General features: G+C 45.4%; 1 protein-coding gene across 1 annotated transcript in view; it reads right to left on the minus strand.

Moving 5' to 3' along the window:
- Positions 1-14,445, minus strand: part of ASTN1 (astrotactin 1) — a 319,088-nt gene that overhangs the window by 156,769 nt on the left and 147,874 nt on the right. The window contains exons 3-5 of the mRNA XM_066624531.1: positions 12,853-13,246; positions 9,175-9,348; positions 5,902-6,009 (exon numbers count right to left, since the gene is read on the minus strand). Coding sequence (XP_066480628.1) covers positions 5,902-6,009; positions 9,175-9,348; positions 12,853-13,246 — 676 coding nt within the window. The remainder of the gene's footprint in view (positions 1-5,901; positions 6,010-9,174; positions 9,349-12,852; positions 13,247-14,445) is intronic.

The raw sequence follows: 14,445 nt of genomic DNA on the forward strand, positions 1-14,445 counted from the left end.
CTTATATCTCTGGCCAGATCACTTTGCGACAATTCTTATAAACAATTACATGAGCACATGTACCTGATATGAATTGCAAAGGCAAGAAAGAAAAAACTTCCCTTAGAAAAGGGGGGATGACTGATCATCAGGTAGAAGTAACCAGAACAAATGTTCTTAAAAAACACTGCTCTCTTGCAATGTAATCTTGAGAGCTGGAGTTCCATAGTGACTCAAAGATTGAAATGTGCTTTGAACATACAAGAGCAAGTTTTAGACAAGCCACACTCTCCCAGTTTCAGTTTATCCCATGCAATATATGGGGACAATCATAATAATAAACTGATCTACCTTAAGGTTTACAACAACATGAAATGCTTTGAACACTTGAAGGTGCTATATGCTATATGAAAATGCTGCAAGAATCTTGAATATGAAGAACTTTGAAGCTTGCTGTAAATTTTGCCCCTTCCTGCAATGAAATTGCAACCCTCCCTCCTCCCCCCCCCCCACACACACACACACACACACCCTAAAACGTGAACCTGGAATCGTAACAAACCGACATGTAAGGTAAGAATTGTGGAAATTAGGGTGCAATCCAGAGTCGCCCTTGGGCCGATGCAAGTCCCTTACGCCGGCCCAGGAGTGTTGCAAATGAGCCATACAGCATGTTTGATACTTTGAACTTTATTATAGAGCTTTGTAGGCTGTCTTGGGCATTTATTTTGGCATGGGAAAGGCGGGATATAAATTTCTTAAGTAAAATATATAATAAATAATTATTGGGCTTTCCCATATCCATATCCATATATATATCCCATATATCCATATATTGATATCTCTCATATCATATTGAGAATATGATCATAATTTGCACATTTTCTCTTCTGTCATTTGCTGCCAATGAGTTTCAATGTGAGAAGAAAGTGCTTCTTTCTGGCCATCATCCTGCTTAATAATGTCACTTCTGGCCCTCAGCAGGCACCATGAATGCTATTCGGCCCATGGTATTAATTGAGTTTAACAGCCCAATCCTGAACTTCCCAATGCCCAATGGATCAGTGGCACCAAAGTGGCTGCCACTGTATCCAGTGAGTACCAGGAAGCAACTGGAGGTCTCCTTGGGGACTTCTGTTCCCTTCCCTTGGGTAAGCCCCAAGCCCCACAAATGGGCTTCTCACGTCTGTGCTGGTTATTTTGCCGGTGCAGACTTGAGAGACTCCATATCAGGCCTTCTGGCCCGACAAGGAGTACAGGAACCAGTGGAGCAGGGCTCCGCCAGTCCCACCCCCTTCCACCCTCACTACTCCTCCCACCCAACCCTCCCCCACCCTTGTTCTGCCCTCCTCCTGCCCCCCCCCCAGAGGCCACACTGCCACCCAGCGGTTGCACTTACCTCTGGTGGCAGTGCGTCCTCTTCCTGCTGGCACTGGGTCCAGCACCTGACTGGTGCATACTTTGGCCCCCACACACAGCAGTCATGAAAGCAATTTGGCCTTCACTCAAATCACAAATTGCCAAATCCAAGTGGCCAGGTCAGAACCTGATGCTTTACCAGGCCAGGGGGAACCAAACTGGTCTCTCTTATGTTAACCAGGTTAACAAGAAACTGCAGTACTACTCTTTGGCCAACTGCAAACACAATAGATGGCTAGCAAGCAGCTCCACAGTTGCACAATTGGCAACCCCACAGCTGCACAGAGAATACGGAACTTGGGTCTGGCTGCCAGAACCCCTGCTTTGGGATGCATAGCATCCTTCACAATGCAGTTGCCACTAAATTTGCCTATCATGAAGTTTCTGGTAAATTTAGCGTGAAACCTTTTTAGAATTTTTCTGGGAAGTCTAAAGAATTTCAGTATAATTAGTGACATTTCCAACTGACATTTCTGAGGCCACTGATTTCAAGGTGCCTGGCCTTGAAAGCTGTTAGTCCAAGGGAAGAGAAGTGCATTCTTTAAACACGTAATTCCCCACCCCCACCCCACCCACCTTGGTCTTTTCTATGGGTTGGTTTCTCCATGACAACCGGCTCCTTGACACTGCAGAGTCAGATGCCTTAGGGAACTGCAATATGTGAGCAGAACAGACAGGGCCTGGGTTTCCGAGATCTCATTCAGACAGCTCATGCAGTGGGAAATCTATCATAGCAAAGTGTTTATTGGTCCAGAAAAGATGATGGATTATGTCGACTCTGCTTCTTAAAGGAAGCGTGTCAAATAATTTAGGCGTTGCATTCTGATATTTACTCATCATTTAGATGTATCTAAAGCAGTGGCTTTCAAACTTTCTACCTTGAGGAATCCCTTTCCTTTTCAACTCCTCCACTGAGGAAAGGAATAGGCAGAATCACCCAGTTCCACTCCATGGTGTTTGGAGTAGAGCAAACTAAAAAGAACAAAAGAGGTGCTCCTTAACCACCAGCTGGCACCTTTGGAAAGGAAGGTTGCAAAGGGATCCAAGAAGGGAAAAAAGATACCCCATAACCATAACTTCCTTTTTCAGTGGGAAGAATCGGAAGCCAAACCAAGAGAGTCTAAGCAGAATCAAAATACATGTTTACACCTAAGCATGAGCAAGGTGCCTTTCCCTCAGCATAACACAAAGAATCCCAGATGTGTGCATCTATTCAGTGGAGAAGAAAAAGAAGAACACTATACTAGAAGCAGAAAACTGAGAAGCAAACCTGGGGAAAGTGGAACCAAAGAAAGAACAAGGAAAGGTATGCAATATGAAGCACAAAATGAAGATTGATATCCTATTCATGCGAATGTGAAAGCAAGTCTCACAGAACTCAGCAGGACTGACTGTCAAGAAACAATGCATAAGATCTGACTATAAGGGGGAAAGGAAAAGAAAAAAGGAAAGGGGCTGAGAACTCAGAATAAAGAGAAAGAAAACAGGTGTGCAAGCAATGAGGACTGCAGATTAAACATGAAGTTAAAGTTACAGTCCTATGCATACCCACAAGGGAATAAGCCCCACTCAACAGGACTTTCTGAGTAAGTATGCAAAAGTTCAGGTTGTGGCTGCATGAGTGGAAAGAAGAAAAAAAGAAGACACATGGGCAATGGGGCAACACAAAATTAAGAGAGAAATGAAAGTTGAGGGACAGATATTTATTGGCTGCTGGCTCCAGTTGCTTCTGCTGGGCAAACTGATGGGTGGTTGTGTTAGGTGGCAAACTAGCAGGCAATGGGACTCGAAGCGCATGTGGCCTCTGGGAACCAAGTGCCTCTGGAACAAAGTGCCAAGGTAAGACAGAAGGAGTTTAGCATCTGAGCAAGGAGAGGGAAGAAGAGAAGGAGAAGGCAAGTGAACTCTCTGAGTTTGGGGGAGGGAAGAAGAAGAGGAGAAGAAGGTGAAGGTAAGTGTACCTTCTTTTTGGTAAGTGTACCTACTCTTTGTCTTTCTAACCTTAAATCAACATTAAAATTTAGTTTTAGCTTTATCTTATCTTTACCTAAGTTAGCACCTAATCTAACCTGAGGAAGGATCTCTCCAAACTGGGAGAACGGGCAGCAAAATGGCAGATGCATTTCAATGTAAGTAAGTGTAAAGTAATGCACATTGGGGTTAAAAAAAAATCAAAACTTCACATACAGGCTAATGGGTTCTGAGCTGTCTGTGACAAATCAGGAGAGAGATCTTGGTGGACAGTTCGATGAAAGACCCAATAAGCAGTGATGGTAAAGAAGGCTAATTCCATGCTTGGAATAACTGAAAAGGTATTGAGAATAAATAGTTAATATTGTAATGCCATTGTACAAATTGATGGTAAGTCCACACCTGGAGTACTGGATCCAGTTCTGGACGCCACATCTCAAAAAGTATAAAGTGGAAATGGAAAAGGTGCAGAAGGGAATGACCAAAATGATTACTGGGCTAGGACACCTCCCTTACGAGGAAAGGCTGCAGTGTTTGGGGCTCTTCAATCTAGAAAAATGGCACCGGAAGGGCGACATAACTGAGACATACAAAATTATGCACAGGAAGTGGATACTCTTTTCCCTCTCACACAACACCAGAACCAAGGGACATCCACTAAAATGAGTGTTGGGAGAGTAAGGACAGACAAAAGAAAATACTACTTTACCCAGTGTGTAATTAGTCTGTGGAACTCCTTGCCACAGGAGTTGGCATCTGTTCTAGATGGCATCTGGTCTAGATGCCTTTAAAAGGGGATTGGACAAATTTCTGGAGGAAAAGTTCATCACAGGATACAAGCCATGATGGGTATGTACAACCTCCTAATTTTAAAAATGGGCTATGTCAGAAAGCCAGATGCAAGGGAGGTGACTGGGATGCAGGTCTCTTGATGTCTTGTGTGCTCCCTGAGGCATTTGGTGGGCCACTGTGAGATACAGGAAGCTGGGCCTATGTCAGATGGGCCTATGGCCTGAACCCGCAGGGCTGTTCTTATGTTCTTATGTTCTTACTCCTGATCTGGTCAAAGGTGAGCTGGTGGGGAATAGCAGATATCAGCTGTTTCATCTTCATTAATCATTCTCAGCAAAGCAGGAAGATACACACACAGAAACATACACTGAGAAAGGGAGGAAATTTGCCATTCCCTGCAGCAGTGTTTCTCCAACTGTGGGTCAGGACCCACTAGGTGGGTTACGAGCAAATTTCAGGTAGGTTCCCATTCATTTCAATATTTTATTTTTACTATATTAGACATGATGCTGTCATGGAATGTGACTGCATCTGGGGAAATGTCACAGGTCTGTACTTTTAACAGGTTACTATGTATATGCTTATAACAATGATAGTCAATGGGACTTACTCCTGGGTAAGTGTGAGTAGGAATACAGCCTAGAATTGTAAAAAAATTTTCCTGCTTGATGATGTCACTTCCGGTCATGACATCACTTCCAGTGGTTTCTGACAGATTATCAATCTAAAAAGTGAGTTCTGGTGCTAAAAGTGTGAGAACCACTGCCCTACAGTGTCAGGCCTCACAGTGAAAAGGCCTGTGAAAAGGGTGTCTGCTGCAGGCTGCTTAGCTTGCAGCTACTACCAGCTGCCAACCATCTCACCTTTCCCCAGTTCTTGACAGGTGAGCTGAGTGCTATTTCCATTCTGTGAGAATGGGATGTGCAGGGCTCATAGGCTTGCAATGGCATACCAGGACTCCATATTGACCTAATTGCTGTCAGCACTCCTGAATCCTGTGTTGGGGAGGAATGGTAAAATCAAAGGCAAGTTGTCTTTCCAGGAAGCTTGTCGACTATTAGTGATCTCCCAGCTGAGGAATCCCTGAAAAGCTTCCAAGGAACTTGGAGTCTACACAGCAATGTGATAAAGCAAGAATAGTATGCCCCAAAGACATGCAGCACAAACATCCATAATTGGTATCAAGGGAATGAACAGGAACTCTACCCACTGCAGGCCTGGAAATCCCTTCCAAAACACCTATGTAGTACCATCTCTCTCACTCTCCCCACTCCCCCAACTACATAGTTTACACCTATACTGAGCTGACACCTAAACCTAAGGACATGCATTTAACATTCTCACACCTTTCCCTTTCTCTACCCTTTCCCTTGATCCCTCCTATTGTAAAAATCTGTATTGCAAGCAATGCCGGACAAACAGCTCCTCTGCCCCCTTTTGGTTTATGCTATCTTGTAAAATACTACATATACAAATTTTTGCATTTATATATAATAAATAGCAGTCTTTCTCCCCCAAATTACCTTACAACAATTATACTGCAAGACAGGTTGCAAGTTCCAACAACCAAGATCTTGGAACTTAATTCCATGAGTATTCAAGGAACTGGCACATAGAGTTATCATGCCATAATTCAGAGATTGTATCTGACTCTTTAACAGCTCTATAGCAGGAAAAAAAGGGGTGCAGACGTTGCTTCTCTCTCTGTTCCCTGATCCTGCTACTACTACTACCACATACCCCTACTACGTCGCCTGCTCCGTGATGGGTCTGTGTAAAAGGTCAGCTGGGGGTCATTGTCCACTTCTGTGCTGGAATCCCCTTCAGGGTTCAGAAATGCAGAGCCAGCTACATTGAAAAACAGAAAAGAAACAGTTAATAACATTACTTGAAAATGTTTCCTAGTGTTCCACTCTCCACATTGCACAGCTTTATCACTGGGACCTGTTACTTTTATTATTGTATGTCAAAAGTTCCTACTGTGATTAAAGATGGGACTTCAGTGGGTTTTACTGAACTGCCAACTTTCAGGTGAACTTTTGACTATGAAACTATGGGCACAATCCCATCTTGCGCTGGAACAGGCAAGCCAAGAGGCTTGCGCTGTATCAAGCGCAAGATAGGGCACCACAGTGACTCGGCTGAAGGTAAGGGGAAACTTCCCCTTACCCCCCGGGTAAACCACTGCAGCTCCTATGGGTCTCCTTGGACATGCACCACCTCCTGAGCTGGCACAAGTCTGAGGAGAGCAGAGCAGCTTGAAGCTGCTCCACGCTGCTCGAGGAACGGGTTGGGATCTGGCATAACAGCCAGGTCTCAGCCTCGCCTCTGGCTCCCTATCTGCCCGCCCTCAGGGCCGCCCACCACCTGCCCTCTCCCTGCCCTGGAACATCTCCTCCTGCCTCCTCCCTTGCCCACCCCAGAGCCTTGTGTCGGCCTAGCTCGGCCAACACAAGGTTTGATCCCTCCATTGGCGCAGAGGCTGAATTATGCCTCCATGGGCCGGCATGCAACCTACTTACAAGGAGGCGCAAACGTGTCTTAAAGCACATTTGTGACCCTCCTGAGCCAGCACAAGGGACTTGCACCAGTCCAAGGGTGCCTCAGGATTGTGCCCTACATGTCACAAGAAATTTTGTTCCTTTTCTCCACAGGTTTGTGTGTGTGTTTTTTAAGCAAGACTGTGAATCAGGGCAGTGGAAAGACAGGTGGAGACAGGCTGCTTAACATTCTTCCCCCAAACCATTTTACAGTTCAAAATCATAATCCCCAAAGCTGCCTTTTTTTTACCCATGGGAGGAAAGATACATGATCTCCTTTATCTTCTCCATATTGTTTCCCACACAGATGAAAGACCAGCTTGGGCACAGTGACTCTGAGCTGAAAAGCTGTCAGAGAGGAAAGGGTTAAGGAGACTCTCCCCATTTGCCCTTTCTCTGCTCAGACTTATGGATCGCCCAGGACAAAAACATGGAACCCCCTAGCTCATAGTCTGAGCCTTAGGTTCTGAAAAGACAAAGGAACATCAGTTTGGAGGAACAGGAACACCATCAGTTTGGAGGTGCAGGAACATCAAGTTTGGAGACACACCCAACGTATTGTAAGAAGACAGAGCAGAGATGTGAATGTACTGAATATTATGACAGCTGTGGCCACATCAGACTTTACTTAGAGCAGAAGTCTAATGTGTGGTTATTGCATAGTCAACATAGCATGATTATTATTAACTAGCAACATTTCTGTCATGATAAGTAAGATGTGCAAAGAGAGAGCATCTACAGTACATATTGCAGACATCCCAGTGTGCACTATCAGGCAAATGGTGTAGACACCCCAGGTTCCCAGTCACTAGAGGTAGGACCACCACTGTCAGAGGGGATGAGTGACTTTGGCCGCAATCCTAACCAACTTTCCAGTACTGACATAAGGGCAATGCAGCTCTGAGTTAAGGGAACAAACATTGCCTTACCTTGAGGAGATCTCCGTAACTGCCCCCCAACTGCCAGATGCAGTACACATCGCACTGGCACAGCTATGCCAGTGCTGGAAAGTGGGTTAGGATTACACCCTTCGTCTCCATATCACCTTGAGCTGGCCATTACAGTATCTACACAGCCACACCTTGAGTTCTGTATTTTCGTGTGACAATGTAATGCAATAGAACTCTGGGAACAGTTTTATCTATATAGATAAAACAACGCACATAACATGATAAAGAGAACATGTCTAGATGTACTAAATGATTGTGACCTAGAACAGTTGGGCTGCAATCCTAACCACACTTTCCTAAGAGTAAGCCCCACTGAACAAAATAATAATAATAATAATAATAATAATAATAATAATAATAATAATAATACAGGTATTTCTATACTGCCTTTCTAGGTCCTCAGATTTCTCCTCGGACTTTATTCAAGGCGGTTTACATTTGCAGGCAATTTAAATCCCCATAGGGATTTTTACAATTTGAAAGGTTATATCTTTCAAGAAACCACAACAATCAGATGTTTCATTCTTGATCTGGCCACACATTCTGGCCTCCATCCTCCCACGCTCTTGGAATAACTCGGCTCAGCTTGTCAGCTGCTTCAAAGTCGCATGGTGCCGGTGGCCTCGAACTGGCGACCTTCCGATGTTATCTTCAGGCAAATGGAGGCTCAACCTTCTAAACCAGACCTCCTGCCCAAAATAGTACTTACTTCTGAGTAGACCTGGTTAGGATTGTGCCCTAAGTTGCCAAACACTCACCAAATATTTATTTTTACAAAACCTCCTTTTTATTTTACAGATGGGGAACTGAGGCTGTGAGCAACTTGCCAAAAGCCTCAGGGTGCATTGAGTAGACCGTTCTTCAGAACTGTCACATCAAAAGCAGTGGTTTCTTCTCCTGTTGCTCCCCCCTCCCCCAGCAATGCTTCAGCAGACATTCCTCCTCTGTGATCCCAGTCACTCCTTTTTAAGGATGGAATATTGGACTTGGCAGTATTTAAACACTATGTGGCCAGTCAGATTTAGCACTGTGAACATCAGATGTTCTGATGTTACTAAGATCAGTGATCTGTAGGTTCCACAATACAGTCTGAAGCTGCATCTTGCTGAAGCTAAGGAATTCTGAGTCTGGTCAATGCCTGGATGGAAGATCACCTGGAAACCCCAGGTACGCTTCCTTTGGTCTGAAGACCAATGGAAGGATATAAATGAAATAAAAAGCATAGACCCTGGAGTGAGGAGAATACTTTCCACACTGGTCACATGGGCAATCTTAGCCAGAAACCATTTTAAGAACTGAACAATTAAAATGATCACAGGTAAACTTCCTAAGGCAAGGCCATTCGGATACTGACTAACCTTTTCCCAAACCCAGGACGTGTGCTTTCTCTCAGCATCTTGTGGGCCACAGTTGGAAATAAGATGCTGGACTAGATGGGTCTTTGTTCTGTTCCAGAACAGCTCCTCTCAGAATGACCTCCCATTCCCACCCTACATCACCCAGAAGGAAGCTCCAGGTGATACCTCTTGACTTATTATTGATCCGCTTGCGTTGGCTACTGGATGTATGAGACAGCAGTGTGGCCTGTTGATGGTTGGAGTCCACAGGGCTTGTGGCGATGATATTATCCTTGTACTTGTTCATCAAGGACAGCTTGGCATTGTCACTTCCTGAACAGGAAGAATTTAAGGCAAAAACTTTGAGAAAAAGAGACAAAAAAGAGACAGGGAAAGAGAAGGGGGAAAAAGAGAGAATATTCATTTCCAGCTATCAGAGTTAAAACATTAGGATCATCTTTAGGAGTGGACCAGCTACTAAAACAGGTGAGAGGATGATCCCAATGCTGCAACAAGCCATCTTATATTCCCAATTTTCCCCAGGTAAGCAAATTTAAAAGGCTTTCCAGCCATCCGTGATGCTAAAGTAAGAGTTGTCACTGGAAAGAGTCCCTGCAGGAAGTAACTGGTAACATTTGAGCAAGCTGTAGTTAGTCAGCAAAGAGTACTGCAGCTGAATGTTCTCATTGCACAGATGGATTGTTCTGCTCAGCAGCTGTTTGTGCAAAAATACTTGCTGTTTGCTGCTATCCAATCAACATGAGGTGGCCAGAATAACGTGCCTCTCATTTTCTCTTCCCCACCAGCAATACGCAATAGCTGAATGTACCGCAGACACTGGCTCATAAGTTGATCTCACAGATAAGTCGGGGCAGGTCGTGAGCCCCAAATCATGGTATTTTCTATGATCCTCGGATAAGTCGGGGGTTAAACTTAGGGGGGTCTGACTATAATTTTGTCTGATTTTACCCAGGGCCAGATCCTGAAAAATAACCTTCCAGTAATTGTTACCTAAAAACTGTACAGTTTCTAATTAATTAAAAATACAATAAAAGATCATAAGATGCATTTTTGTTCATTAACTTTTAAAATTCTGGTCTTCACAACATTTGTGTAAACACTGTCAGAGTAAGTGCCTGTAAACCACATACCAATAGAACCATTAATCAAATCCTTCTTGAAGGTGCCTGGTGTGTGAAGCCAGAGGCTCTACATAGAACATGCAGCATAAAACATGTAATTGGGAGTGTGCAGTTCAGTTCACAGCAGGGAGATGAGCAACAAGGACTGAGCTGTGCACAGTTGCAACCCTCTTTACTCAGAAGCAGACCCAGTGCTTTCCATGGGTGCTACTCTTAAGTAACGGTGTATTGTAGCCTGGGACAGATGGAAATGAGGATCACATCCTGGGGTTTTAAAAACCAGACCCTAAACTTGGGGGGGGGGGGTGAAATTCTTTGCAAATGACTTGCCAGGAATGTTCAGAGATAGCAGCAGAAGAAGAAAAGGAGGCATTTCCCCTCCAAACTGGAAGAGAGAGAAAGGGGCTTCTGGGAATTGTGGGGCAGTTTTGTGGGAGCATGTGCTGCATTCCATAGCAGCAGCCCCTTAGAGACTACAATTCCCAGAAGCGCCTTCTCTTCCTGTCTGGAGAAGAGGCTAAAATGGCTGCCTCTGAATACCATAATTACTGGTAAAAATTCTCCTTTTTCTCCACCTGCTGCCTGCTTCTCAGCCCATTTCCATGCGCCCCCCTTCACCAGACAGCTGCTGAGCCTCCAGAAGCTTCCCAGAAGCTCCCAGAGGACCCTGCTTCATTCACTGCATTGACAGGATATAAGTTGACCCAGGATCTCAGGCTCCATTTTTGGGCATGAATTTTTCAACCTATAGGCGAGTATATACGGTGCTTTGTTGTGATGGGAGGCACAAGACCAATGTAAGGCCTTGGTATACATTGTATACCAAGCCTTTATACCATTGTATAGATGCCTGGCTTGCTGCCTTTATAAACAACACAATCCTATACATATCCACACAGAGGTAAGTTCCATTCTGTTCACTGGGATTTACTCCCAGATAAGTGCATTTAGGGTTGCAGTCTAAGAGTCCCAAAAAACTGAAATCTGACTTTTGATCTACCACTTTAAAAACATGCCTAATCCTGTCCCCTGCAAAGCTGTAGCATGCAGCCATGCCATGAAGGCATACGCTGCATGCTATGGTGTGGGGATGAATCAGGAAACCTGGCAGAGGTAAGGAAAATACTTTTCTCTCACCTCTCATGATGGCATATGGGTCTCCTAGGACCTACACCAGTGTATATAGCTGGTATATACTGAGGAGACACAAGGGGAAGGACCAGACGAAAAAAGGGCTATGATGCTGGTGCATGTTGATACTGCCAGGATCAACCTCCTCCATCCTCTGGTCTGCTCCATGCCACTCTTCCTGAACCATCCCAAAACTCCCCCTACCTTCACCCTCCCCAACCATGGCATGCCTCTGCCACTGATTTACCAAGGCAGATAGAACCCAGGTTCTGTGGTGGCATGACTCTGGAGCTGCAGCCATTTTGCGGCGGTAATTCAGACTAGCCGAGCAATTGCACTCCATACACCGTTGCTGGGTCTTTTGTGACAGTGGGGTGCTCTTTTGTGAACAGAGGGATAAGATTGGGCTATAAATACAAGGGGGCCATATCAGCAGATCCCAGCTTCACAGTTTCAGTTAACCACAGATGTGGGAGGGGCCCCCCCGCCCCCGCAACCCACATACCCTCTAGAGCAGGGGTGTCAAACCTGTTTCATACAGAGGGCCAAATAGCATTCATGATGCCTTCTGAGGGCCAGAAGTGATGTCACTAAACTGGTCATAACCAAAAATATGCACCACTTTTTCTCACTTAGGAACTCATTAGTAGCAAATGACAGAAGAGATAATACACAAATCTTGATAATCTTTCAAGATATGGGAAACTCCCATTTTCATGTGGGCTGCCCTTTCAGCAGTAACACCTCAGCACTGCTCAGCAGCTGAGAGTCCAAGGGCCAGATAAAAAACTTATGCGGGTTGCATCTGGCCCCCAGGCCTTATGTTTGGCACCCCTGCTCTAGAGGGTCTTCTGAGACCGGAAGAGGCCGTGTGCAACTGCCTGCGCCTTTGCAAGACTCAGAATGACAATTAGAAGTGAAAAACGTCACTTCCAATTTTTGGCAAATCAGGAAGTTACATTTTTATGTCTTTAAAACAAATTATGAGGGCTGGGGAAGCCCTCATCGTTTTGAAATAATTGTCATATTGAGCCCCACAGAGGCTGCAGGTGGACACAGAGGCCCAGCCCCAGAGGCTGGGGCTCAGAAGACCTCAGAAGCACAGCTCCCCTCACCTTTGGAGAGTTGGGGGGCATCCCCCATAGTTGCGGATTCCATATTGAAAAAAATATAAATTATTTAACTTTGATATCTATCAACATATATATGCCCACTTTGTGTCCCTATTCAAGCTCTGCTTGGGAGAGATGCCCCTAGTGCCCTATGCTAGTTACACTGCTATGAAATCCCTTCTGAAGATAAAAGAGAGAATGGGGCACTCCAAATTGTGTGACCATTCCCAGGGCTATTTCAACAACTGCATCTTGCCATACAAGACAAAGAATAAGACACATATACATGGTTTAAAAAAACAATACCACCCTTTATCCCATGTTGTGAGATGAGGTTAAAGGTGAAACCTGAATCTAAAAGGATTCAATAACAACTACCTAAATCAATGATTAGCATGTGAAAAACGTCCAACCCCTACCCTTCCTGATTGCCCATAATTTTACTACAAAACATACACAGGTTAAGCCTATGCCCCCACCTGGTGTGAGATCCATGCCTGACTTCTCATTGCAGCCCTGGAGTGAGTCCAGAGTTCTGGTGACCTGGCTTGCAAAATCCTCACCACCATTCATGCATTCCCGTTGCAGGTGGTGACGCAAATCTGTAATGTCATACTCATAGCCATCGAGGATAGGAGTCTCCCTGATGCTCAGGGTCCCACTGGAGTTGTGGCCTTGCACTCGGGCATTCCGCAGGCTCTCACGGCCATGGCCCCCAATCAGCACTGAGGGGATGTAATGAATCTCGTTGGCTGCCTCCGCACTGGCACTCTTCTGGGGTTGTGGCACCCGACGGCGTTTGCACCATCGACGGCGGGTGTACAGGATCATTACCAGGCACAAGATGGAAAGCAGCAAGGCAATCATCCCCCCCTGTGGAAATCAAAATAACACCAGATAACCTTGTTTATGGTGTATTTTCAGTACAGTAAATACAGGACAGTATATACCAGTGGTGGTGAACCTATGGCACACATGCCAGAGGCGGCACTCAAAGCCCTCTCTGTGGGCACGCGCGCCCACTGGCGGACCTGGGCATGGGGCAGATGGGGCAAAAGCCCCAGGTGCTGAGCCAGGCAGCCTGGAGAGGGGCACTGAAGCTGTGGTTCCCCCCCCCCACACACACACATGTCACTTTAAATAAAACGGAGGCTTTTTCCGAGCCTTCCAGTGTTGGGGAGGGCAGGCTGCTTCCCTCCTCCCCCTGAGCTCACTGCCCTCCTCTCCCGTTGCTCCGCTGCTGCCCCATCTGCTCCATGTTTTCTTTTCCTTTTGAATTTTTCCCGCTCTGCTCGGCTAAGGTCCAAATGTTTTTCTCCTGAATGGCTTAGGGCAGTTCACTGGCTGACCACCAGTCAATCATGAGTGCCCTCCTGCAGCCTCGCCTCCTCAACCATTGCAAGAAAAACGTCCTCCTCAACCATTGCAAGAAAAACCATTGCAAGAAAAACATTGCAACCATTGCAAGAAAAAACCTCAGAGCCTTTGCAGCCCGCCTTTCCTGAGAACAGCTCTCCCACAGGGAGAGGCTTTCCTCCACAGCAGAGGCTGAGACAAGTCCTGTGTGTCTACTCAGTCAATGAGGCTTACTCCCAGGAAAGAGTGGCTGGGATTGCAGCCTTAGAGCGCATGCCTGTGCGTGTCTACTCAGAAGTAAGCCCCATTAGAGTAAACGAGGCTTACTCCTAGGAAAGAGTGACTGGGATTACAGTCTCAGAGCCCACTTCTGTGGGTGGGGCTTTTTAAAAAATATATATTTTCTTGTTTGAGAAAATGAGCAGTGGCAAGGTCTTGCAGCCACCCCCTCCCTGCCAATATCTTTTTACCGAGCATGTAATTAGTCTGCGGAACATTTTGCCACAGGAAGCAGTGATTACAACTTGCCTAGATGCCTTTAAGAGGGAATTTCTAGAGCAGGGGTGTCCAAACGTTTTGGCAGGAGGGCCACATCCTCTCTCTAACACTGTGTTGGGGGCCAGGGGGAAAAATAATTAATTTACATTTCAAATTTGAATAAATTTACATAAATGAATATATTAGAGATGGAACTTATATGAATGAATGAAGGTCTT

Source organism: Tiliqua scincoides, chromosome 4, assembly GCF_035046505.1.
Source record: "Tiliqua scincoides isolate rTilSci1 chromosome 4, rTilSci1.hap2, whole genome shotgun sequence".
NCBI lineage: Eukaryota > Metazoa > Chordata > Lepidosauria > Squamata > Scincidae > Tiliqua > Tiliqua scincoides.